This window comes from Eschrichtius robustus, chromosome 8 (assembly GCF_028021215.1).
Source record: "Eschrichtius robustus isolate mEscRob2 chromosome 8, mEscRob2.pri, whole genome shotgun sequence".
Classification (NCBI taxonomy): Eukaryota; Metazoa; Chordata; class Mammalia; order Artiodactyla; family Eschrichtiidae; genus Eschrichtius; species Eschrichtius robustus.
The window spans coordinates 16,143,661-16,170,984 of NC_090831.1; the positions used below are offsets into that span (position 1 = coordinate 16,143,661).

At 38.4% G+C, this 27,324-nt stretch overlaps 1 protein-coding gene across 3 annotated transcripts in view; it reads right to left on the reverse strand.

Annotated features, from left to right (window-relative positions):
• Positions 1-26,161, reverse strand: part of DLD (dihydrolipoamide dehydrogenase) — a 51,433-nt gene extending 25,272 nt beyond the window's left edge. For all 3 annotated transcript variants that reach the window (XM_068550368.1, XM_068550369.1, XM_068550367.1), the window contains exons 1-8: positions 26,043-26,161; positions 24,473-24,551; positions 16,964-17,043; positions 16,405-16,473; positions 15,755-15,824; positions 14,222-14,322; positions 13,769-13,912; positions 13,232-13,333 (exon numbers count right to left, since the gene is read on the reverse strand). In XM_068550368.1, coding sequence (XP_068406469.1) covers positions 13,232-13,333; positions 13,769-13,912; positions 14,222-14,322; positions 15,755-15,824; positions 16,405-16,473; positions 16,964-17,043; positions 24,473-24,551; positions 26,043-26,081 — 684 coding nt within the window. In that variant the 5' untranslated portion in view covers positions 26,082-26,161. The remainder of the gene's footprint in view (positions 1-13,231; positions 13,334-13,768; positions 13,913-14,221; positions 14,323-15,754; positions 15,825-16,404; positions 16,474-16,963; positions 17,044-24,472; positions 24,552-26,042) is intronic.
• Between the last annotated feature and the right edge of the window lie 1,163 nt (positions 26,162-27,324).

Sequence of the window (27,324 nt, forward strand, 5' to 3'; positions counted from 1 at the left end):
AACTAGAGGCAATACAATGACACTAACAATCCAATAACAAGCATACATGAAAAGGTAACTCAAAATCATGGACCTAAATGTAAAACCCAAGGTTATAAAACTTCTAGAAGAAAATATAGGAGAGAATCTTTGTGACCTTGAGTAGGCAAAGATTTCTTAGCTACAATACCAAATGCACAATCCATAAAAGAAAAAGATAAATTAGACTTCATCAAAATTAAAAACTTCTCTTCAAAAGACAGTATTATGAACCCAAAAAGAGAAACCACAGGCTGTGAAGAAATGTTTGCAAACCATCTACTGGGGGCTTCCCTGGTGGCACAGTGGTTAAGAATCCACCTGCCAAGGCGGGGGACACGGGTTCGAGCCCTGGTCCAGGATGATCCCACATGTGGCAGAGCAACTAAGCCCGTGTGCCACAACTGCTGAGCCTGCGCTCTAGAGCCCGTGAGCCACAGCTACTGAGCCCGTGTGCCACAACTACTAAAGCCCACACGCCTACAGCCCGTGCTCCGCAACAAGAGAAGCCACGGCAATGAGAAGCCCACACACTGCAATGAAGAGCAGCTCCCGCTCACCACAACTAGAGAAAGCTCACATGCAGCAAAGACCCAACGCAGCCAAAAATAAAATTTTAAAAAAACATATAAAGGATTTAAATAAAGAATCTAAATCCAGATTACATAAAGAACTCTCAAAACTCAATAACAAAAAAAAAGAACCTGGAAGGAAATCCAAAAAAGAGGGGCTATATGTATACATATAGCTGATTCACTTTGCTGTACAGTTCCTTTTTTTTTTTAACGAGTAAAACTGGTTTATTCGGGAATATCAAAGAATTGCAATTTGGGGCATACGACCCATGGTGAACCACAGGCAAGTCCGGAGAACAAAGAAGATGAACGTTTCTCTTATAGAGGAGAAGGTGGAGTTGGGAAGGCTGTTACAAATAAAAAGTCCATTGGAGCCCTGCAAATTGGAAGTTGTAGTGGTTTTTTATTAGCTGAATAATGACAGTCTCCCATTGGCAAGGTTATTGCAAGGAGAATCTTCCTTCCTTCTGCTGGGGTAGTACAGTAGTAACCTTCTTCCTGTTGGAGATGTGAGGTATGTCTCCTCCTGTTGGGTCTGCAACTGACTACTAGTGGTAGGGTGAGAGAGCTCCTCCTTCTGGCCTCCAAACTCCTTTTTTTAAAAAAATTTAATTTAATTTATTTATTTTATACAGCAGTTTCTTATCTACTTTATACATATTAGTGTATATATGTCAATCCCAATCTCCCAATTGCTGTACAGTTCCTTGAAAGGTTAAAAAAGGAATTACTCCTAAGTATATCCTCAAAATAAATGAAAACAGATGTCTACACAAACACTTGTACACAAATGTTCATAGCAGCATTATTCACACTAGCCCCAAAGTGGAAACAACCCAATTGTTCATCAACTGATGAGTTAATTTAGAAAATGTGCTATATCCATAGAATGGAATATTATTTGGCCATAAAGAGAAATTAAGTATACCTGAACGTTGAGAACATTATGCTAAGTGAAAGAAGCCAGACACAAATTCCCACATATTGCATGAATTCCATTTATATGTAATGTTCAGGATAGGCAAATCCATAGACACAGTAAATAGATTTCCAAGGGCTGGAAGAAGGGAGGAATATAGAATGACTACTAATAGTCACGGGGTTTCTTTCTGGGGTGATGAAAATGTTCTGGAATTAGATACTGATGACAGATGCATAACTTTGTGCATATACTAAAAATCACTGAATTGTACACTTTAAATGGGTGAACTATATATGTAAATTTTATCTCAATAAAGATGTTTAAAAGAAAGGAATCACTCTTCTGAACCTAAATCGAAATAGTAAGAGTAGAAATGATGAGAAGCAGCATCTCGAAGTCTGTAATTCAAAGTAAGGAACAATGAGCATAGCTAGACAAGTGCCCTAACTCTTTAGGAAAGCTGATTTCAAAATCCTTAGAGATAGGAAAACTCCAATAACATCTACAATTTATTTACCGCTTGTTAAATGCCAGGCACTATGTTAAGTTTCTTAAATGTATTAACTTTATAAAATCCCAACAAAATCTTATAAGGCAATTATTCTTTTCCTCATTTTTATGATGAATCAACTAGTTCAGAGAGGGTTATAAATTTAACAAGGACATAAAGTCATTAAGAGGAAGAGCTAAAATTCAAATTTATATCTGATTCCAAAACCTATGTTCTTGAAAGCACTACATTAAACTGTAATGGAAGAAGGAACAAGAACTATAAATAAAAAATAAGTCATATGACTAACTTTATGAGAAAGTAAAGAGATATGTATGACTACACAGTAAATTCTCTGATAAGCCTAAATTTTTAAAATGACATGTGAAAACTCATTCAATATGGTAACAGACACCTAAAACATTGTGGCAAGATATTTGGAATGACCCAAGGCTTGTAAAAAACCTAAAGCAAAAGTGCAGAGATGGAGGAAATAGAATTACTGCTTGGGGATATTATTATACTGTTTAACAAAAGAAAGTAAATCTATTATTATTCCTTTTTTCTTGCTTGTTTTATCCATCTGTGAGAACCATTTTCAAAGTGGAGTGAACTCAAGAAATATCATTAAGCAAGAAGTGAAGCCCAAGACAACAACAACTAATGATTTTGGATGAATTAACTCGCTAATCAAACAAATTAGATCAGAGTTTGGATAACAGAGAGTCAATCAGTGAACTCTGGGAACTTAATTAGCATAAGAGAACTGCCAAAGGTGGAAAAGAATAGATTCTAAAGAAGAACAGATTCTGGAGATTAGCTCAAGACGGTGGACTAGAAGGACATGACCTCACCCCCTTCTTACGGAAACACCAAAATCACAACTAATTGCTGAATGACCATCGACTAAAAAATGCTGGAACCAACCAAAAAGGATACCCTACATCCAAAGACAAAGAAGCCACAACAAGACAGTAGGAGGGGCACAATCTAGCTAAAATCAAATCCCATACCCGCCGGTGGGCGACCCACTACTGGAAAACAATTATACCACAGAAGTTCTCCCACAGGAGTGAAAGTTCTGAGCCCCACAACAGGCTTCCCAGCCTGGGAGTCCGGGAGCAGGAGGAGGAGTCCCCTGAGAATCCGGCTTTGAGGGACAGCGGGGTTTGATCGCAGGACTTCCACAGCACTGGGGGAAAGAGAAACTCCACTCCTGGAGGGCACACACAAAATTTCATGCACACCAGGACCGAGGGGAAAAAAGCAGTGACCCCATAAGAGACTGGGCCAGACCTACCTGCTAGTATTGGAGGGTCGCCTGCAGAGGCAGGGGGCAGCTGTGGCTCACTGCAGGGGCAAAGACACTGGCAGCAACAGCTCTGGGGAGTACCCATCAGCACGAGCCCTCCCGGAGGCAGCCATCAATCCCACCAAACACCCTGTAGGCTCTAGTGCTGGGTCACCTCAGGCCAAATAACCAACAGGACGGGAACACATCCCCACCCATCAGGAAGCCTGCCAGCCTCTTAGACAGCCTCATCCACCAGAGAGCAGACAGCAGAAGCAAGAACCACAATACTGTAGTCCACGGAATGGAAACTGCAATCACAGAAAGTCAGTCAAAAGGAGATGGCAGAGGAATTTGTCCCAGATGAAGGAAAAAGATGAAATCCCAGAAGAACAATGAAGAGAAGTGGAGATAGCCAACCCACCAGAAAAATAATTCAGAATAATGATAGTGAAGATGACCTAAGATCTAAGAATGGAGGCAAGGATCGAGAAGATGCAAGAAATGTTTAACAAAGACCTAGAAAACTAAAGAACAAACAGAGATGAACAATAACTGAAGTGAAAACTACATTAAAAGTAATCAATAGCAGAATAAGTGAGGCAGAAGAACGGATAAGTGACGTGGAAGACAGAATGGTGGAAATCACAGTGTGAACAGAATAAATAAAAAAGAATGAAAAGAAATGAAAACAGTCTAAGAGACCTCTGGGACATCACTGAACGCACCAACATTCGCATTATAGGGGTCCCAAAAGGAGAAGAGAGACAGAAAGGACCTGAGAAAATATTTGAAGAGATAATAGCTGAAAACTTCCCTAACGTGGGAAAGGAAACAGTCACCCAAGTCCAGGAAGCGCAGGGAGTCCCAGGCAGGATAAACTGAAGGAGGAACACGCCAAGACACACAGTAATCAAACTGACAAAAATTAAACATGAAGAAAAAATATTAAAAGCAACAAAGGAAAAATGACAAATACCATACAAAGGAACTCCCATAAGGTTATCAGCTGATTTCTCAGCAGAAACTCTGCAGGCCAGAAGAAAGTCACACGATATATTTAAAGTGATGAAAGGGAAGAACCTACAACCAAGAATACTCTACCCAGCAAGGCTCTCATTCAGATTTGATGGAGAAATCAAAGCTTTACAGACAAACAAAAGCTAGGAGAATTCAGCAAAACCAGACCAGCTTTCCAACAAATGCTAAAGGAACTTCTCTAGGCAAGAAAGAGACCAGTAATTTAAAACAACCTTATGCATATATAGACTGCTATATCAAAACCTTATGGGCACAGCAAACCCAAAACCTACAATACGTACAAACACAAAAGAGAAAAAGCAACTCAAACACAACACTAAAGATGGTCATCAAACCACAAGAGAAGGAAACAAAAGAGGAAGGGAAGAAAAAACACCTAGAAAAACAAAGACAAAACAATTAAGAAAATGGCAATAGGAACATACATACCGATAATTACCTTAAATGTAAATGGATTAAATGCTCCAACCAAAAGACACAGGCTTGCTGAATGAATACAAAAACAAGACCCGTATATATGCTGTCTATAAGAGATCCACTTCAGACCTAGGGACACATACAGACTGAAAGTGCGGGGATGGAAAAAGGTATTCCACACAAATGGAAATCAAAAGAAAGCTGGAGTAGCAATACTTGTATCAGACAAAATAGACCTTAAAATAAAGACTGTTACAAGAGACAAAGGACACTACATAATGATCAAGAGATCAATCCAAGAAGAAAATATAACAATTGTAAATATACATGCACCTAACATAGGTGCATCTCAATACATAAAGCAAATACTAACAGCCATAAAGGGAGAAATCGACACTAACACAATAATAGTGGGGGACTTTAACATCCCACTTTCATAATGGACAGATCATCCAGACAGAAAATCAGCAAGGAAGCACAGGCCTTAAATGACACATTAGACCAGATGGACTTAATTGATACTTAGAGAGCATTCCATCCAAAAGCAGCAGAATAGGGGACTTCCCTGGTGGTGCAGTGGTTGAGAATCGCCTGCCAATGCAGGGAACACAGGCTCAAGCCCTGGTCCGGGAAGATCCCACATGCCGTGGAGCAACTTAGCCTGCGAGCCACAACTACAGAGCCCATGTGCCTAGAGCCCATGCTCCGCAATAAAGAGAAGCCACCTCAATGAGAAGCCCGTGCACCGCAACGAAGAGTAGCTCCCACTCGCTGCAACTAGAGAAAGCCCGCGCACAGCAACAAAGATCTAACGCAGCCAAAAATAAATAAATTTAAAAAAAAAAAAAAAAGCAAAAGCAGCAGAATACACATTCTTCTCAAGGGCACGTGGAATATTCTCCAGAACTGACCACATGCTGGGTCACAAAGTGAGCCTCGGTAAATTTAAGAAAACTGAAATCATACCAAGCATCTTTTCCAACCACATCACTACAAGATTAGAAATCAACTACAAGAAAAAAGCTAAAAAACACAAACACATGGAAGCTAAACAATATGCTACTAAACAACCAATGGATGGATCCCTGGTCAGGAAACTAAGATCTCACTTGCCGCCCGGCTTGGCAAAAACAAAACAAAACAAAAATAACAAAACCTAGAGACAAATGAAAATGAAAGCACAACAATCCAAAACCTATGGGATGCAGCAAAAGCAGTTCTAAGACAGAAGTTTACAGCAATACAATCTTACCTCAGGAAGTAAGAAAAATCCGAAATAAACAACCTAAACTTACACCTAAAGCAACTAGAGAAAGAACAAACAAAACCTAAAGTTAGTAGAAGGAAAGAAATAAAGATCAGAGCAGAAATGAATGAAATAGAGACAACAGCAAAGATCAATGAAATTAAAAGCTCGTTCTTTGAAAAGATAAACAAAATTGATAAACCTTTAGCCAGACTTGTCAAGAAAAAAAAGGGAGAGGACTCAAATCAATAAAATTAGAAATGAAAATGGAGAAGTTACAACTGACACCACAGAAATACAAAGGATCATAAGAGACTACTACAAGCAACTATATGCCAGTAAAATGGACAACCTGGAAGAAATGGACAAATTCTTCAAAAGGTACAATCTCCCAAGACTGAACCAGGAAGAAATAGAAAATATGAACAGACCAATCACAAGCACCGAAATTGAAACTGTGACTTAAAAACTCCCAAAAAACAAACGTCCAGGACCAGATGGCTTCACAGGCAAATTCTATCAAACATTTAGAGAAGAGTTGACACCTACCCTTCTGAAACTGTTCCAAAAAATTGCAGAGGAAGGAAAACTCCCAAACTCATTCTATGAGGGTGATGACCCTGATATCAAAACCAGACAAAGATACCACAAAAAAAGAAAATTACAGACCAATATCACTGATGAACATAGACGCAAAAATCCTCAACAAAATACTAGCAAATCTGAATCCAATGATACATTAAAAGGATCATACACCACGATCAAGGGGGATTTTATCCCAGGGAGGCAAGGATTTTTCAGTATCCACAAATCAATCAGTGTGATACACCACATCAACAAACAGAGAAATAAAAACCATGTGATCATCTCAATAGATGGAGAAAAAGCTTTTGACAAAATTCAACACCCATTTATGATAAAAACTCTACAGAAACTGGGCATAGAGGGAACATACCTCAACGTAATAAAGGCCATATATGACAAACCTACAGCTAACATCATACTCAACAAAACAAGACAAGGATGTCCACTCTCACCACTTTCATTCAACATAGTTTTGGAAGTCTTAGCTACAGCAATCAAAGAAAAAAAAAAAGAAATAAAAGGAATCCAAACTGGAAAAGAAGTTAAACTGTCACTGTCTGCAGATGACATGATACTATACATAGAAAATCCTGAAGACTGTACCAGAAAACTACTAGAGCCCATAATCATGAATTCGGTAAAGTTGCAGGTTACAAAATTAATACACAGGAATCTGTTGCATTTCTATACACTAACAACAAAAGATCAGAAAGAGAAATTAAAGAAACAATCCCATTTACCATCATATCAAAAAGAATAAAATACCTAGGAATAAACTTACCTAAAGAGATAAAAGACCTGTACTCTGAAAACTATACTAGGCTGATGAAAGAAATCGAAGACTACACAACAGATGGCGAGATATACCATGTTCTTGGATAGAATCAATACTGTCAAAATGACTATCCTACCAAAGGCAATCTACAGATTCAATGCAATCCCTAACAAAGTACCAACGGCACTTTTCACAGAAGTAGAACAAAAAATCTTAAAGTTTGTGTGGAGAAACAAAAGACCCCGAATAGCCAAAGCAATCTCGAGAAAGAAAAATGGAGCTGGAGGAATCAGGCTCCCTGACTTCAGACTATACTACAAAGCTATAGTCATCAAAACAGTATGGTACTGGCACAAAAACAGAAATATAGATCCATGGAACAGGATAGAAAGCCCAGAAATAAACCCATGCACCTATGGTCAATTAATCTACGATAAAGGAGGCAAGACTATACGACGGAGGAAAGACAGTCTCTTCAATAAATGGTGCTGGGAAAACTGGACAACTACATGTAAAAAAAATGAAATTAAAATACTCTTTCTAACACCACACACAAAAATAAACTCAAAATGGATTAAAGACCTAAATGTAAGACTGAACACTATAAAACTTTTAGAGGAAAACATAGGCAGAACACTCCCTGACATAAATCACAGTAATATCTTTCTCAATCCATCTCCCAGACTAATTGAAATAAAAACAAAAACAAATGGGACCTAATTAAACTCAAAAGCTTTTGCACAGCAAAGGAAACCACAAACAAAATGAAAAGACAACCCACAGAATGGAAGAAAATATTTACAAATGATGCAACCAACAAGGGATTACTCTACAAACTTTACAAACAGCTCATAGGGCTTAATATCATAAAAGCAAAACAACCCAATCAAAAAATGGGCAGAAGACCTAAATAGACATTTCTCCAAAGAAGACATACAGATGGCCAAGAGGCACATGAAAAGATGCTCGACATTGCTAAGTATTAGAGAAATGCAAATCAAAACTACAACGCAGGGGACTTCCCTGGCAGTCCAATGCAGGGGGTACGGGTTCAATCCCTGGTGGGGGAGCTAAGATCCCACATGCCTCGCAGCCAAAAAACCAAAACATAAAACAGAAGCAATACTGTAACAAATTCAATAAAGATTTTTAAATGGTCCAAATCAAAAAAAAAAAATCTTAAAAAAAAAAAAAAACTACAATGAGATATCACCTTAAACCAGTCAAAATGGCTATCATCAAAAAATCCACAAACAATAAATGCTGGAGAGAGCGTGTAGAGAAGGGACCCCTCCTACACTGTTGGTGGGAATGTAAATTGGTACAGCCACTGTGGAGAACAGTATGGAGGCTCCTTAAAAAACTAAAAATAAAGCTACCATATGATCCTGCAATCCCACTCCTAGGCATATATCCAGGGAAAAACATGGTCCAAAAGAATACATGCACCCCAATGTTCATTGCAGCACTGTTTACAATAGCCAAGACATGGAAGCAACCTAAATGTCCACTGACAGATGAATGGATAAAGAAGATGTGGTACATATATACAAAGGAGTATTACTCAGCCAATAAAAAGAATGAAATTATGCCATTTGCAGCAACATGGATGGACCTAGAGATTGTCATACTGAATGAAGTAAGTCAGACAGAGAAAGACAAGTATCATATGATATCGCTTATATGTGAGGTTGAAAAAAGAAATATACAAATGAAGTTAGGAAGTTTGGGATTGATATGTACATACTACTATATTTAAAATGGATAACCCAATCAGGGAACTCTGATCAGTATTATGTAACAACCTAAATGGAAAAGAATTTGAAAAAGAATAAATACATATATACATATAACTGAATCACTCTGCTGTACACCTGAAACTAACACGACATTGTTAATCAACTATACTCCAATATAAAATAAAAAGTTAAAAAAGAAAAAGAAAAAAGAATAGACTCTGAAATGTGGAGCAGAGGTCAATCTCTGCTAAATACTAGAAGAGATTTTTAAACAGCTGGTTTGACAATCGTTAGACACTACCACAAGTGTTTCAAACAGGTCATGTAAACGACCCACAGTTTATTTTCTAAAAGTTTTTCTGGGCTGGTTAATGTAGTATATTTTGGTATCAGCAAGGTATTCAGTTATGTTTATAACTGGTTAAAGACTGTAGTATCAGGGACTTCCATGGTGGTCCAGTGGTTAAGACTCTGCGCTTCCACTGCAGGGGGCACAGGTTCAATCCCTGGTCAGGGAACTAAGATACCGCATGCGGCGTGGTGCAGACAAAAAAACAAAACAAAAACAACAACAAAAAAAGAAAAGCAATGGAGATTTAAATATGAATAAAACTCAATCTCTGCCTTTAAGGAGCTTATGGTCCTATAAAATAGACAGACATAAACAAATAGATTCAATATACTGTTATTAGTAGATGACGCAAAGATGCAGACACATTATACTGAAGACTCGAAGAAGGAAAGACCTGAGCTTTCTTAAACAGAAGTCTCCACTAGAAAGGTAACTTCTAAGCTGACATTTGAAAGGTATTTATTATATCAACAAATGTTTATAGAGCAATAATAAAGGCCAATACATGAGTACTTATTATAGATCAGCCACTACGCTAGATCCTAAAGACACACAGTAAATCAAACAGCCAGCATCTCTACCCTCATGGAGTTTATGATTTAATGAAAGAGAGACAAGTGAACAAGTAACATCAAGAAAGCAAGATAAAAGCTAGAACAAGAAGTATAGGGTGCAATGGAACACTCAGCAAGAGTACCTAAGGACATCTAGGGTAGGCAGGGAAGGGCTCAGAAAGTGCAGAAACTCGTAGAGGGATGAAATGTTCCAAACAGAAGGAAGGCCTACCTACAGACAAAGAATGCAGCTTGTTCAGGAACTGATATTTCAATATACCTTGAACATAGTTTGAGAGGGAAAGGGGTTAGAAATGAGGCTGGAGATTTGAGCCAGCACCAACCAACATTTAAGAGTTTGTACTTATCCTAACAGCTATAATGAGTCATTGAAGGGTTTTCAGCAGGGAAGAGACATGATTACATTTGTGTTACAGAAAAATCACTTCAGCCACTCTGAGGAAAACAGATTAGAAAAAGTTAAAGAAGTAAGAGAAACCCAGGGTAAGACATGATCTTGGCATGAACTGGGATCTAAGTAGATACATGAAAAGAGGAGGATATATTCATGAGCCACCTAACAGGTAGTTATCACATTACGACCCAGGGACTGACTCAATATGGGGCACAAAAGCATGGGAGAGGTCACATATAGTTTCCAAACTTCTTTAGGCCTCTAGATAGATGGCAGTACCACTCAGATATGGGAAATGTTAGAAAAGAAACAGGCTTTGTTTTATTTTGGGGAGTGAAAGAGGGAGAGAAAGGTTAAGAGGCACTTACTGAACTGAGTGCCTGTGAGACCTACAAACAGAGATGCTGGTAAGCATTCAGATATAAAAATTCAGAGGCAAGGAGAAAGGATTAGGCTGCAAATATTTCAGTCCTTGTGTAACTGAGGTAAGAGGGAAGAGAATATTCTGTGGAAAGACAAAAAGGGTCTGGAATAGAACCCTAAGACAGAATCTAGAGTAATACTAACAATTAAAGGGAAGGCTGAGAAAGGGAAGAATGAGAAGTCAGCCCAAAGGGTAGCTGGAAAACCCACAGAGTGTGGTTTGATCAGAGAAGTTAAGGGAAAAGTTTCAAACGCCAAGAAAATCAGCAATGCTGTTTGCTACCAAATAAAGCAGTGAAGAAAACAGTCCACTGGATTGAGCAATAAATCCATTCATGCCCTGTCAAGAGCAATTTGATGGCACAAGAAGCCATGGACGAAGAAGTGAGTGGGAACTGATGAAACGGAGTGTGGGCATCTCTTTCAAGAAGTTTGGTTGTGGAGAGAAGGTGAGAGGAAAATTAGCAACTGAAGGAGGACACAGGATCAAAAAAAGGCTTATTTATGTGTACACAGCCTGTGTCTATGAGTGCAAAGGCATCTTGGCATGTGTGAATGCACACAGGTGCCCACAGAGAAGCAGGTTTAAACATAAATAAGGAAGCAAAAATAGAGGAGAGTTTGAAGACTAAAAAAAAATACAAAAATTAAAATCACAAAACAAAGTCCCCAAGAAGGCAGGAGATGATGCACTACCAAGCACAGGTAAAGGGTTCAGTCTTAGGGAAAAAAGCACTTCCAGAGTTACAACAGAGATGAAGAGAACAAGTGTAACAATGGGTAAAAATATTTTGAAATCTGGGGCATCAGGCTGAGGGAGTTCTCACCTGATGGTTTCTCTTATGCGGAATTTAGGAGACAAGGTCATCTGCAAGCAGGGGAAGACACTGTGCTGGCAGAGGTTTGAGATGAGTGGGAAATGAAACAACCATTGCAGGCACCAGGAAAGTGTACCAGCTAAGGAAATAATGGAGTTGTCAGCAAGGCTGAGGATCCTGTTGAGACCTGTGACCAAAAATTTACACAGGTACTAATCTGCAGGGTGCGTGTCGTTCTCCTGGTGTAGTCAATATCCTGGGTATAGCCTAAAAAGACAGACAGCTGAATTCAACCAGGACTAGTTTTGCCAAGCAGATATGACAGAACAGCAAGGCAAGGGACTCAAGAACACCTGTAAGGAAGTGATTAAAGTGACACATTATAGAATCTAACCTGCTCGCGAAAGCAGTCAAGACGGGATAAAGGCAGAGAGCAAAAACATAAGAGGGATCTAGGGACTAGAAAACTTGATTAAGTTAGAGAGTCTGTCTACCTGAGGAATAACTTAGAGGAAAGGAGCCTATGGTTAGAGAATAAAATGTCTGGATTTGTGATTTCAGAAGTAGAGCCATTCTTGGCGATTACAAGGTAAAACGGCCCTGGGAAAGGACTCCTAAAATGGAGGGATAGAGGTCACTGGACAAACATGAAAACTGCCAGATGGACAAGAAAGGAGAACCAGGCAGTGAAAAGGTAGGAGACAGCACAGTATTCAGAGAACTTCAAGTAGTGTGACATTTCTAAAACTTGAGTTAAGAGGGATCGAGATGAGGATGGAGAGGCAGGGAGGAGTCAGGTCACATAAGTCATGTCTTTATCTGAAATGTAATTCACTCAGAATGAGAGCTGTCTGCTGAAGGGTCGAAGGGCTGGCACATTTAAATACCTGAAGGGCTGGTAGATTTTTAAAAATTAGTCCAGTTCTAGGGAATAGGAAAGGTGAAAGATACAGGGAAGCAGATTTCAAAACAAAAGAAATGTTCTAATGACTAAAGATTACTTAAATAGGTTGCCTTGAAAATTCTTTACTACTAGATAAATGTCTAAGCAAAACTCAATGCTGGGACTTCCTTGGTGGTGCAGTGGTTAAGAATCCGCCTGACAATGCAGGGAACACGGGTTCGATCCCTGGTCCGGGAAGATCCCACATGCCGGGGAGCAACTAAGCCCGTGCACCACAACTACTGAGCCTGTGCTCTTGAGCCCGTGAGCCACAACTACTGAGCTCGCGTGCCACAACTACTGAAGCCCGTGCACCTAGAGCCCATGCTCCGCAAGAAGAGAAGCCACCGTAATGAGAAGCCTGCGCACTGCAACATAGAGTAGCCCCTGCTTGCCGCATCTAGAGAAAGCCCGCACGCAACAACGAAGACCCAAAGCAGCCAAAAAAATTTTTTTTAAAATTATATAAAAAAAAACTAATGGATGTACATAAATTTTTTTAAAAAAACAAAAAAAACCCTCAATGCTGATCTACCTGTGATGTTATACAAAGAATCAAACAGAGCACCACTAAGTCCTGTCCAACTCCATGTTAAGTAATAAGGGGCAGAAAAAAACATCACTCACCAATTCTACACCTATTACTCCTGCACCAATGACAACCATCTTTTCTGGAACTTTTTTTAAAGACAAAGCACCTGTAGATGACACTACTGTATCTTCATCAATCTGTAATTTTAAAAAAAGATACAATCAAAATTATTTGGAAAAACCTACTGATTATAAACTGTGATCTCACTCAGTATAATAACTAAAAATACTAAGTCATTTATTTGCTTTGAGCTACTTACGACTTTTGTCCATAGACTCAATTTTATCAAAACCCATTAAAAATGCTCACTAAAAGATTTATCATTCAGCATTTCAAAACAAAATGGTCAATTTTAACTTCATATTGAATTGAAATATATCTTAATATACAGTGTTCTATTTCTGGTCACGATTACTGCAGAATAAAGACAGGCAATTTCCCAAAGCTGAATGACTGTCAACATACAGTACTTCAGTCAGAGATCTGTCATTCAAAGTTCATAAAGAGCATAAAGTCGTTTATAAAACATATTTCTGTAGGAAGGTTGTGACAGTTGTAAAACATGTAAATACCGTAATTCCAGGAAAAGGAGTGACTTCTGAACCTGTGGCTATAAGAATGTTCTTTGTATCAATAACTTGAGTGTTGCCATCGGCTTTCGTAGCGGTGACCTGATTTTTCCCAGTTATCTTTCCATATCCATTTACATGAGCAACCTTTATAAAATAATGTTTATAAATTCACAAAGTTTAAAATAATTTTTTTGGAGAAACAAATATGATTAGTAAGAAAAAACTATGAAATAATTTATCCAATACAAAATACTTCCCTACTTAGTAATGCTACGTATGGAACAGCAAACGTTTTGTTATATGTATCAGGGAAATCTATTTCAGGTTAACATACTGTTTTAAATTAAATAAATTTTCTCCAGCAGCCAAGTTCTAATAACATCACTGTGAGCATAAAGCAATGTTAAGGTGTATATAAAATAAAGCAAAAATTTGAACATTAAACACACTGACCTTATTCTGTTTGAATAAGTGGGCAATTCCACCCGTTAAAGCTTTTACTGCATTACTCTTCTGCTCCATCATCTTCTCTAAATTCAAGCGAACTTCAGACACTGTAATTTGTTAAATAAATCTTTAATCCATAGCTAAATTCCTGAAGCAATGTGTGATATTTTTCACGAATCAAGGTCTAAAAAACTGCAGCCTAATGCTTACAGAACTGTATAAAAGGCAGTATTAAAAATTTTTAATCTAATAACTGATACAATAATCGTAGCTGGCAAAAGGCAAACAGCATCCTATCACAATAACAGAACCTATCACACACTGTAAAAAGTCCACCTTCAGGAAAAACGAAGTCCAAAATATAACATTACACCCCATTATGACAATATATTCTCCAAACACCTTATGGTAATTATAAATCTGGAAGAGATTTAAATTTAAGTATTGATAAAAATGACAAAGTAAAACATCACTGGAAATTGCAAACAAAAGAAAAGGTTAAATTTCATGAAACAACTACTAAAAATACACATTTGAAAACTTCAAATACAGAAGCTTAATATGAAAGAGCTTAATAAACTAGATTTTACTCACTCATTTAATTCAGAAGAAAACTCTGAAGCAACTCAGCAGATAAAGAAACTCAAACTCAACAGAACTTTACATGTAAGACTACCTCAGAAATCAGCTCATGCAACCAACACATATCTTAAAGATGAGGAAATAGGCCCTGAGAGATTTGATTTACCTAAGTCACAGAGCTAGAACATGAAGCTTTACCTACAATGCGCTTCTTTGACTAACCCTGTCTCTTCTTTCCTTTGTGGGTACAGAAAGTGAGTTTTGATTCTACTTTTCATCTAGCTTAATATATTTGCTTTAATGTATATACATCACTCCTATACCTTCCTGTCTGCCTACACTACAGCCCAATCTTTCAGAAACCTACTGCTACAAAGAAATAAATGAAGGGAAATCAATTAACACACCCCCCCACCTCCAACAAAGGTGTGTTTTGGCCCTTCCTAGAAGGACTACCCTCCTGGATATATCTGTAAACAACAATAATTGGAGAAAAAGGATGAAATGAACACAGTCCAAAAAGAATGGCAGGAGATAGGACATAACAAATTAAAACATTATGAAATGTCCTTCTTTTCCACTATGCTGCATCCTTCCCCCTCTCCTTGCATCTCTTTCCACTACCAAGAAATTAAGCAGACTTTCCTTCCTTCACCATTATTTGCCCATGGCACTCAGGAATCCAGCACCTCCTAATGATCTCTAGGTTTCAGGGAAATAAAAACTGACCTCTCTCTCTCTCTCTCTCTCTCACATGTTAGCAAAGGAACACAAGATGTCATAGTAGGAATATGAACTTAAGCCTTCTTTCTTAAATAAATCTTTTCACATTTTTAAGACCTTTTTCTTACTCTTCCCTCACTGAACATATACTACACACTCATTAGACACAAGTCAAGTTAAGCTAGAAGAGTCAAGTTAAGTGATAATATTGCTAAATATGAAAGGTATACATACTTTCAATTCCTCTAGATGCAAAATCTTTTCCATGGGCCATATGGTAATAATGAGAGTTATTCAATAAAGCCTAAAGGAAATAGACTCAATTATCAAATTTCACAAACTATATATAATCAAAAACCACTTACAAAATGACATTCTCTACGTGAAATAGCATATAGGACTACACCAATTCAGTTTCTGTTCTTACATAATTAATCTAAGACAAACAATAACGACTTAAACGTTCAACAAACAAGAATGAAAAAACATCTTTACTTTCTTTAAAAGCAACGAATTAAATACACACTTCAGAAAGGCAGGTTAAAAAAGCAGTCATATTTTCATATATAAAGGGCCTAAAAGAAGAATTTACTACCTATTATCTGTTTCACTGTAAAGGGAAGCTAAAAAGAAAAAAAATGGAACATCAGAGTCTGTCATCAGAGCCTAGCTCAAAGGCTAGGCATTCTGAGACAAGGAAGTTATTTCAGGAATGTATGGCAGACTGATGACAGTACTCTAAGTTTTAACATTGGAAAAACGTGTTTTTATCATCCCTGGTTTATTTTTTAATAACTGTATTAGTTTAATATTCTAATCTCAATATATCCTTCTAGCTGGTGGCTAATGAAAAAATTTCTGCACTGCACAAAACATATGCTCACCTTAGAAGGAATACAACCAACGTTCAAGCATGTTCCGCCGAGTGTTTCATTTTTCTCAACGCAGACTGCCTACAACCAAAGAAAACATTATTTACTGCGCATAACCTGCAATGTTTCGGTTCACTAAAATTCCAAATGTATCTGTCTTAATTCTTCTACAAAACATGCTACTGAAACTGTGTTTGTGAGAATGAAATAGACTCCTTTATAATTTATTATTTGAATAATATTAACCCAAAAGCGAATTATTCTAAAAAATATTTTTGTTTAACAAACCAAATACATGTTTTTGGCTCTATTACTGTATCTTCCAAAGTGTGATTAGAAGCCAAAACAAAAAAGTATTGGGGGGAGGGGAAAAATAACAACTTCACTTTCCATTTCATGAAAATCCTACAACCAAATAAACCCTCTCTCTTCATTAGTCTCAGGCCTAAATGTAATTTATAGAATTAAGAAATTATTTACCATTATTAATTACCTGCAAAGTATTTTGTGAATGTGATCAATTCTTGCCAAATGAAAAGGAATCAACACCTAGTCTGAGCCTAAACCTTACCTTGAAGCCTAACTGGGCAGCTTTAATAGCAGCAACATATCCTCCAGGACCAGAACCTATCACTGTTACATCAGCATCAACTACAATAAAAGCAAATTGATACAAAACAATAAATTGCTTAATATTGACCAAAAACAGTACATTAAAAAAAAAAAATCTTACATTTTACACCTCCAAGAAAGCGCAAATAATCCGCATTTTCTACACAGTACTATTCATTCCTAGGTACCTGATGTTCTTTGACATAACTGAAAATGGCACAGATTTTTAAATTTTGTTTTCTATTTATTCATTACGGCATACCAAAATATAACTGAGTTTTGTACCCACTGACCTTGCTAAATTCCATAGTTTCATGACGGACAGGCATTTACTGACGCATCTATATGAAGGAAAGAGCCTGAGCTTTGGAATCTGACATATCTGGCTTCAAATCTCAGCTCCTGAACTAATAAGTGGCTCCTGTCACTTATTAGTTGTGTGACTAAGTGACCTCATTTTTGTCATACAGGAACAATAACACTGCCTTAAATGATTGATGTTTGGATTAAATAAGATAATTTTGTATAATACTTTAGTTCTCTCAATAAATTTAAGACTGATTATATCCTTTTCAGGTACTTAACTTCTAAGATATCAGGGGGAAAACTCTACTTCCCTATAATGCATGGCAAATACGTTTTCAACTTCATTTGAATAATGACACATTTTGTATAGTTTAAGATAATAGGCTAAATAGAACTCAATGAACTATTCTGGACATTTATCATAAAAAGATAAGAAACTGAAAGTTAACTTTCATCAGTAGCCTGAGGAATATAATAATTATGATACAAATGTAAAATTAAGTCCAATTATTCCCATTCTCCTCAATCCAACATCAAATAAAGCAATAATAACTGTTAAGAGTTAGAGACAGTCTCCCTTCTCCACCCCTCAACTGTATTGCAACCTAGCATTTAGCAGTTTTTAACACACTTTCACATATATTATCATGTTTTTCCCAGAACTTCCTAGGAGGAAGGTAAGGATGGCATATATTTGATATATCACAGATAAAAAACACTAGGTTCAGAGAGGTCAATTAACTTGCCCAAGGTCATCTAGCAATCGTGTGGCAGAGACAAAATTAAGTTTTCTGTCTCTCCTTCCAGTGGTCTTTCCATTATTCAAACTACTCCATTCCTCAGTTTCACCTATCCCCAAGAGCAATAATCAAGCTTTATAATTACTAGCTATCTGACCTTAGATGAGTAATTTAACCTGCTTCACCCTCAGTTTACTCATCTGCAAAATAAACAGTACAAGAAAATCTACCTCATAGGGCTGTAATACAGAATAAATAATGTATGCAAATAGCTTAGCATAGTATCTGGAACGTACATAGTAAGTATTCACTGTATAATAACTATATTCTGACCTACAAAGACAGCAATTTTAATTTCTTATCATCCCTTCCCCACAAAACACACACCCCCTAGGGGATGGGAGTGTACTATCATTCAAAAGACCTTTGCTGGCCTGAACAGAATCAAATAACCTCTATGTTGGACGACAACTAACAAGTTATCCAACCCAGTTATCCACAAAATCTAAGAATCGTCCTACTGAATAAATCAATGTACTGATTCTCCTTGGTTATGTCAGATGATAATTAGGATTACTCAATACATGAAAAAAATATAGCTGGTCCAATACATGATAAAAGTATTGCTTCAATTTTTACTGATCCATTTATGCTTTTTGGCCACAATGCTTGGTTCACTCATTCACGTTCAGAATTAAGTATGTAATAAAATGTATTTCTATTTTCAAATCTTGAACCAAATCAGGACCTAAACAATATCCCTTTGTTTGGGTCCTAATTTTTAATTTCACAGTAATGTAAATACAAGCTACAAAACATGTTTCTTTGCTGATTTTTTAACATTTTTTGGTTATAATATACATGTTTATTGATTAAATTTAAACACAAAAAAGCCAAAATACTTGCATTTTATTTCCCAATTTACTGCGTGATCTTAGGTCTTTTTAAAAACCGTAGAAAATACCAAAAAACAGTTTGCCGTGCACTGAAGATACTAAGTGTACCATTCCATTAGAATCCCACTAAAGTGCTAGGAAGCACAAAGATGAAGGGAAAAAAGAAAAGTCTTCATCTGAAGACTTGTCAGCTGAAAGTATAGGAGGGTATGATCCAGTGCAAAGCTTCAAAAATAAGCTATTATTTAGGGGAAGTACACCAATGTCTGCAATTTACCTTGAAATGCATCAGAAAAGTAAGAAGAGTGAATGGATACGTATATGGATGAACAGATATGTGATAATGTAAGTATAGTAAAATGTGAAGAATCCACGGGTATTCACTGTAAAATTCTTGCAACTTTTCTAAATGTTTGAAATTTTTCATAATAAAATACTGGAAAAACAAACCAGCTAGCTTTCACCTTTACCAAAGGCTGCTTGCAAGTGACAGTTTACAATACCTGATTCTGACTCACCATCTCCTTGTCAAGAAGCATTTCTCAATTTTAAAGTAGTTTTAAAAATCAGGATATAGAAAAGTAGTTAAACAAAATACATTAATTTAGGGAACACTTAATATATAATTTTACAAAACTAGCATCAGCCTTTAAAAGTGAAAAAGAAAAACTGAAAAGGATATACAAATTGATAGCATAAGAGAACGATGACTAAGCCAAAACGGCAAAAGACAGCTGGATAGCAATCTTCATTTCAGGTGGCAGTAAAATACCAGCAGAAAGCTATTGGGTTGATACTTTTAAAAAAAACTGGGGTACAATAAGAGGTGACTGACTTAATTAGTCAACGCCATGAAATGAACTGAAAGAAAAAGCAGGAAAAAGTGCTCTACAAGTTACTCTACAAATGTTACTTATTATATCATTATGAGGAAACTAAGGATACCACATTATCAAGGCCACCACTGAAATAAAGGTGTCCAGTTACAAACCAACTGTAATCATCAACAAATTACAACACATGTTTTAAGAAGTCAGTCTGCAATATTATCTGCCACTTGGATAATTTACATGCCAGGTAGTGAGCTAAATGCTTCCTGTTGTCTTATTTAAGCCTCAGCACATCTCTGTTACACAGTTATTATTGCCATTTAACAGGGAGAAAATAAGGCTGAGGGTAACTAAACAACCTATGTTAGGTTGCACAATTAGTAATTGATCCAGCCAGGATTCAAGCCATATTCTTTAGATTCTGAAGACTATGCTCCTACACCATTATGCCTCCCAAACACTCAGATGATCCCATAATCTCCAGGTCAATCAGGAACTCCAACTAAAATGACACGAAGCTCTTCATTATCAGAATGAAATCAAATTTCATGAATGCCTACCCTATGAGGAAATCATCACTACCTTCAAAAACCTTACATTATAGTTAGGGGAAATAGGCACGTATCAAAATGTAGATAAATCAAGATTATTTTTAAAACGAAAATAAAAGGAATAGGAAAAGAAATATAAGGCAGTAATCATTAATTACCAATTTCACTAAATGAGTATAAGAGCTACTTGTTGTAATGTTTACTTGTTGTTTTGTTGACGGGGGGGGGGTCTGTTTTAAAATCATCAATAGCCTGGGACTTCCCTGGCGGTCCAGTGGTTAAGACTCTGCACTTCCACTGCAGGGGGCACTGGTTCAATCCCTGGTCAGAGAACTAAGATCCCACATGTCACGTGGTGCAGCCAAAAAAAAAAAAAAAACCCAAAAAACAAAACAAAAAATACAATAATCAATAGCCTTAATCTTCAGTCTATTTTCATAGTCACATCCTCTACCTGTGATCACCCTGAACTGCTCAGCTTCAAAGAAAATTTTGAATTCTAATACTTTTACTTTCTGATCATAACCCTACAACCCTCCAGTCCATAACGAAAGAGAAACACAGTAAAAGAAGAAAGGATGTGAAGTTAAACAAACCTGAGTTCAAATATGAGCTCTACCATCTCTTAAATTCTTGGGTAAATTATTTAATCTCTCTGGGCTTCGATGCAACATAGGCATAACAGTGACAGTAATATCTACATCCCAGGGTTGAGAGATGAGAGATAAGGTATGTCAAGATCCTGGGAGAATGCCAGGTGCACACTGGGCACTCAACACATGTTTCTTCCCTTCTCAGATCCTCCTCCCAATTTTGGTCCTGCAGCTTCCAGTCTCATCCCCACCCTCCTCAGCTACCACGGTGTTACCTCCTGCCAAAACCCAACTAGGACTTTATTCTCTTGCTCCTCATTGGTTTCCCTGCCTCTTGTTAGATAAAATCCAAGTTCTTAAATACACATCTAAATCTCTTCAATAACTATTTCTCCAGCCTCATCTCCCACCACATTCTGCTTATCCACCAATATCATGCAGTTTAAGCTTCAGCAATAATGAATTACTGGTACCTTACACGCACAGAATTGGGCTGGTCTACCCACGTACATTCTGGCCCATCTACCTAGAAATAAATACTGACAGCATGTATTTCACATTACAGACACAATTCTAAGCTCTTGGGCTACCAATGAATGACAGAGCCCTGGTTCTTATAGTCTAATGAGAGAAAAAGTTATTACAATAAACACTCTGATCTGCAACCAAAACGAGCTTTAAAAACAAATCTGATTATATCATGCCCCTGCTTAAAACACTTCAATGACCTCCAACTGCCCTTAAAATAAAGAGTTAGGGTCTTTTGTAACCTGGAGAAGTCAACCGTCAACATATTTCAGCCACGCTGGCCCTTTTTGAGCTCCTCAAATGCACTATGCTCCTTCTCACATCAAAATATTCCCACATGCAGGTCCTTCTACCTGGAACGCCTCCTCCCATACCCACTCCCACCCCAACCCTTTTCAGATATCATCATTTCCTTAGAAAATAATTGTGACCATTCCTGGTCCATATACAGATATCGTAACTCCCAATGCTCAGTTTGTGGAGTCCTTATCACAATTATTTGTTGGATGTTCATATTCCCCAGTGGACTGTAAACAATAAAGCTGCATCTTGTCTGTCCTGTTCACTGCTGTATCCCAGCAACTAGCCCAATAACTAGCACATAGTAGATACTCCATATCTGTTGAAATAATGAATGAATAAATTAACATAGCAAATGTGACTGATGAAGGCTGTAAGTCTATTCCTGTCATGAAACAGGTCATATCAACAACAACACACAATACTTTTCAAACCTTGATGAACTTGGTTCATATTCAAACACCTCCCAGATGCTGTAACAGGGACTGTATCATAATAAGCTTGAACTCCTCAAGCTGGTCAAGCAATACTCATGTAAGGAGGCAAGCCAAACAGAACAATGATAAAGAGTGTAAGCTCTAGAGTCAGAAGAATTTTCCCAGCTCTGTCATTTCCTAGCTAAGCTCTCTCGACTCAGCTCCTCCATTCACTAAATGGGGAAAACAGCAGCACATACCTGGTAGGAGAGCCACAAGGATTAAAGACTGTGCCTGAGACAGAGTAAGCCCTCAATGCATCAGTTAATATCACTGTTGTTGCTGGGTACTCACTGTGTACCAGGCACCATACTGGATGCTTGTGATGGAGCATAACTAAAACTGACATGGCCCCAGAGTTTATGCAATAAATATGCACTGAGTACCTACTGTACCATTTTTGGTGCTAAACAGTCACAAATCACAGTCCTTGCCCTAATGAAGTGTGCACTCTTGAGGAAAGTACAGACATTAAATAAACACCTCAGACAAATATAAATATGTACAGAAAATGCTTGTTACTTCATTCAACCAAAGACTTTATGCACGGAATCTACATGGGTACTAAGGGATCTATAATTTACTCGATGTCAAGGGATCACTAAATTATTGGATTCATCAGTGCTCAGTTATCCCCGTAACATTACAATCTAAGTTCCTGCCCAGGGACTGCCTGGCAAATAGAAGGTACTGAATAAATCCTCCTTGAATATGTAATACCAAAGGTGTAGAATGAGCCATGAAAAGTCTTTACTTGCATGCTTTGGAAATGAAAATCTAGTATTTCTCCTGTTGAGCTGAGAAGAATAAGTAATACTCCCATTTAACAAAAGAGACAAAGGGTGTGTGCCAATTATACCTCAATAAACTGAAAGGGGGAAAGAAGGGACAAAGGACATAACAGGTCCAACTCCCCCCCAACCCCGCCACCATCAAATTTGTATTTTTTAAAGGATTTCTTGACCTGTTCAAAGCTAGGATAAATCACCCACTGTTGGTCATTAGTGACCCAAATCCTCCTCCTCCTCTTTCTTCTAGGAATATACAAAATGATAATAGTTTGACAATAGTTTAAGGATACAGAATAAAATTATTTCACAGAATGCAGGGAGACTGATGGTCACAGCTCCCCCCAGTTAATGGTTTCTATAATGAAGCTTTAAGACATCATGTGCAACTTTACTTATGATTATATGAGCGATTCCAGAAAATGTCAAAACAGATAATTTCAAATACTCAATAGTCTTGGTACTGGGAGGCCAAAGTATCTTACTACAAACGCATTAACTCCCTGTTTTAAATACTTTAAAAAATAAAGTACATATCCTTTACAGAAACTTCACAAATATAGAAAAGTATAAAGACAAAAGTATTCATAGTCCACAGCTTCCTTTCAGGGTACATTCTTCTAGTCTTTAAAACGTGCTTTTGATAAGCCCACCAAGATTTTCATTCAGCATGGAAAAAGATTTCTCACCATTCTAAACAGTGCTAAGCAACTAACACACTCAATCTTACCCAGTGGACAGAATTAAGTTTTTTGGGTTTTTTTTTGGCCACACAGCACAGCAGGCGGGATCTTAGTCCCCCGACCAGGGATCAAAACCCATGCCCCCTGCAGTGGAAGTCCATAACTTTTTAAGTGTAAACATATAAAATCGCTCCTCTGCCCAACACCCTTCAGTGGTTTCCCTTCACACTTGGGAGTAAAATCCTGGCCTGGCTTACAAAACCCTCCGTATCTGATCCCTGCCTACCTCTCTTGATTTTACACTCTATGGGTCTCTGTTCTAGCCACACCAGCCTTCTTGCAATTCCTTAAACCTCACAACCGAATTCTCACCTCGGACCCCTTGCACTGCTCTTTCCCTCTGCCTGAAATAACCTTCTCACTCCCTCACTTTACTCAGGCCCTTACACAGAAAAGCCCTGACACCCTATCTAAAATAGCCTCCTCACCTTCCAATTACCAGCTTTCGTTTTCAAAGACCTCCCAAAATATTTCCCTGTTACTTGTGTACTGTTTGCCTTTTACCCCCAGACTATAAGTTCCATAACAGCAGGGCTTTGCCTCATTCACCACCCGGAACACACTAGGTGCTCAATAAACATTTAAGTGAATAAACATAGGAACAAATGAATTCTATGACCGATTACTTTATTATTAGTTACTCTACCATTCACTTGCTTTTAAACACAAAGGAAATATGAGTTAATATGAGGAAAACCTGTTTTACTAAGTACTTACTTGGTTGATCTGCATAAGTTCTCAGTGGCACTGCAGAAACTCCTTGCAGACCATGAGATATTCTATTGAAATGGCCTCTCTGAAAGAAAGAAAAGAAAATGTTCCTATTATGTAAAATATGATTTCAAAATATAGAACTCCTGAAGGTTCTTGAAAACAATGAGTTAAGGCAAATGTATCAAGCAATGATTATTAATGTATCTTCCATTACCACAGAGGTTACACATCAATTTTTCCTCTTCTGTAAAAACAGTCAGCTTGCCACACTTTTCATTATGAACAGTCGGCATCCCATTTCATATTTAACCTAACTAAAACATGTTACTCAATGGTGTTAAGTTTTATTAAATTTTCAGGAAGCATGGCTAACTTTTGGTGCCAGGGATCATTTTAATGTCATAACTGAAGTGTTCAAAGTTCTAGCTTAAGTACTTGGATAATTTCATTATGCAATCCTTTTACACGTGATCCATGTACAACCTATGAAGATGTACCTGAACCGTCCCACAGAAATAGAAAATGAGACAAAATACCTTAGAAAAATGCACCAAGTAATGTACTCATATTCAAGAGCTACTACAGTTTTACAAACTGCATCATAATCTCCACAACAACCTCTAAATGTGAATGGCTACTATTTCCTAAGAACAGTGAGGCACAAAGGAACAAAGCAAATTGCTCCTATCACAGAAGGCAAATGGGAAGTAGTGACAAAACCTACACTGAGCTAGTAACGTTGTCTATTTCAAGGCAATTCTTGCACCTGAGGTCAGGACAGCGGTCCAAAGAACAGCAGAATAAATATCAGTCCTGAGTCTTAGTCCCAGCTCTGCCTTTCACTAAAAGTACGACTTCTAGCATGTTACATTAACTTCGGAAAACATAAGCTACTCATCTTTGAAACAAAGGAGTCTGACTACTGTATTATTTTTAAGGTCTGCATCAATATTGTATCCAGCCACGATCCCACATATATACACTTTGGCTGTATTTGGTACATAAATGAAAAAGGAAAGCTTTCCTGAGGTTAACCTGCTACAATTAAAAATACAAGCTTCTAAGAGGGAAGTCAATGCACACTAGCTTAAAACTGCAAACACTGAAGGGACCTTCGAAGAATTCCTAGGGCTACGTGTTAGAGCTGACTCGGTCTGGGTCTTTCAAGCGGTGGCCCAAGGTTACCTGTCCACTGCAGAAAGGCCATTCAGGGGCCGGGATGAGGATGAGCAAAAGGTATGAAAAAGAGTTGACCATACGGGGCAAGGTAGACTCATACTTCCACCGCCAAGGGGGCAAGGCCTATGTGCGACCGCCAGGCCCCACGGCCCACGCTTAGGAGGGAACTGTGTGTGACTACTGGCCGTCATACAACCGGCGGGGCCTCTCCACCGCCTAGGCCTCTGCCTCCGAGCCGCCGCCCGGGCTGAGCAGTTTCAGGGGTGGAGCCGCAGCTGGTCCCGGCCTGGCCGCCGGCCTCTCCCAACCCCCCCACTTAGGCCGCGTCCTGGTCCCCGTCAGCGGGCCTCTCTGTGCCTCTGGCTCAGCACGACCCCACCCAGTCGGCCCTCACCTTAGCCAACGAACAGTACACACGACTCCAGCTCTGCATGTTGCCGCTGGACTTTCCTTTCCGCCAAAACTTTCACCTCCGCTAAGCTTCTCCGCCGCCTCGCCAAGGTCTCCCCGCTCTGCGCATGCACGAGTGCGGCCTACGTCATCGGTCGGGCGCCGCGCGATTGGCCCGTACCCTGCGGACCAGTCAGGCTCGGCGTCGTACACTGTCGTAAAGAGCGTAGTGTTTTGTGGCAGCGGGGAATGAGGAACCGTTCTGGGGAGTGAAAGTGTCCGGAGTTGCAATGTGATGTTATAGAATACTTGGAAGGCGTTTGCTATCGTAAAGCTATCGTTTGCTTAAAGCACACTACAAAAAATAAAGTTTCACCAGTTCTTGATGCTGCTAGGCTGAGGAGTCTCAGCACTTTCCGGGCACTATCTCACTTTATCCCTAACTATACGAAGGATTCCGAGTATTTCTACTTCTTGGATGAGGCCCTGAGAGGTTAAACAATACCCCCAAGGTCTCACCAAGGACAGATAGCTGCAGCCCTGAGGTCAAAGCCTTTAGTCTTAATTACTGCTTTATAATCTCTTCCTCAGTTCAAATGCCGTGTAAGAGATGGGGTCACAGACTGTGTTATCACCGGCATCCTGCTCTAAGTAACTAAGCTAACTGGCAATGTGTAGAAAACACACTATCTTCTATCTCCTCAGCTGGGAAACACACCTCCCTGTTGAAGCAAATTAGAATGGGTGGGGGGTGGTGGGTGATGATATACTTTTTTAAGAGACGCTGAAAACCATTGTCTTCAGAACTGAGCACGGAGATCTAAGGTCTGATACTTGCTTTGCAATAACTCTGTATAGCGTGGATAAAACTTTATTCTACATTTCTTGAAAGTTTACTGCCCAGGCAGTGGATTTAAATACTAATTAGAAATTAATGGGAATTCCCTGGCAGTCCAGTGGTTAAGACTCCGGACTATCACTGCCAAGGGCCCAGGTTCGTCCCTGGTTGGGAAACTAAGATCTCATAAGCCGTGCAGCATGGCCAAAAAAAAGAAAAAGAAATTACTCCTTGCTGAGGTAAGCTGTTTTAGGGGAGAAGATATGAATGATATTTAGTGTTTGTTATAGAGGCTGCCACTTTGTACTCAATATCCATTTTCCCTCTTCTTTCCTCTGTACATAAGCATTTTGGCCATGTTAACCATTTTCCTGGCTTTAGCACCCACCTGCATACACTGATAATGATAACTCCTAGATCCTTAGCTCCTGTCTCTACTTCTCTCCTG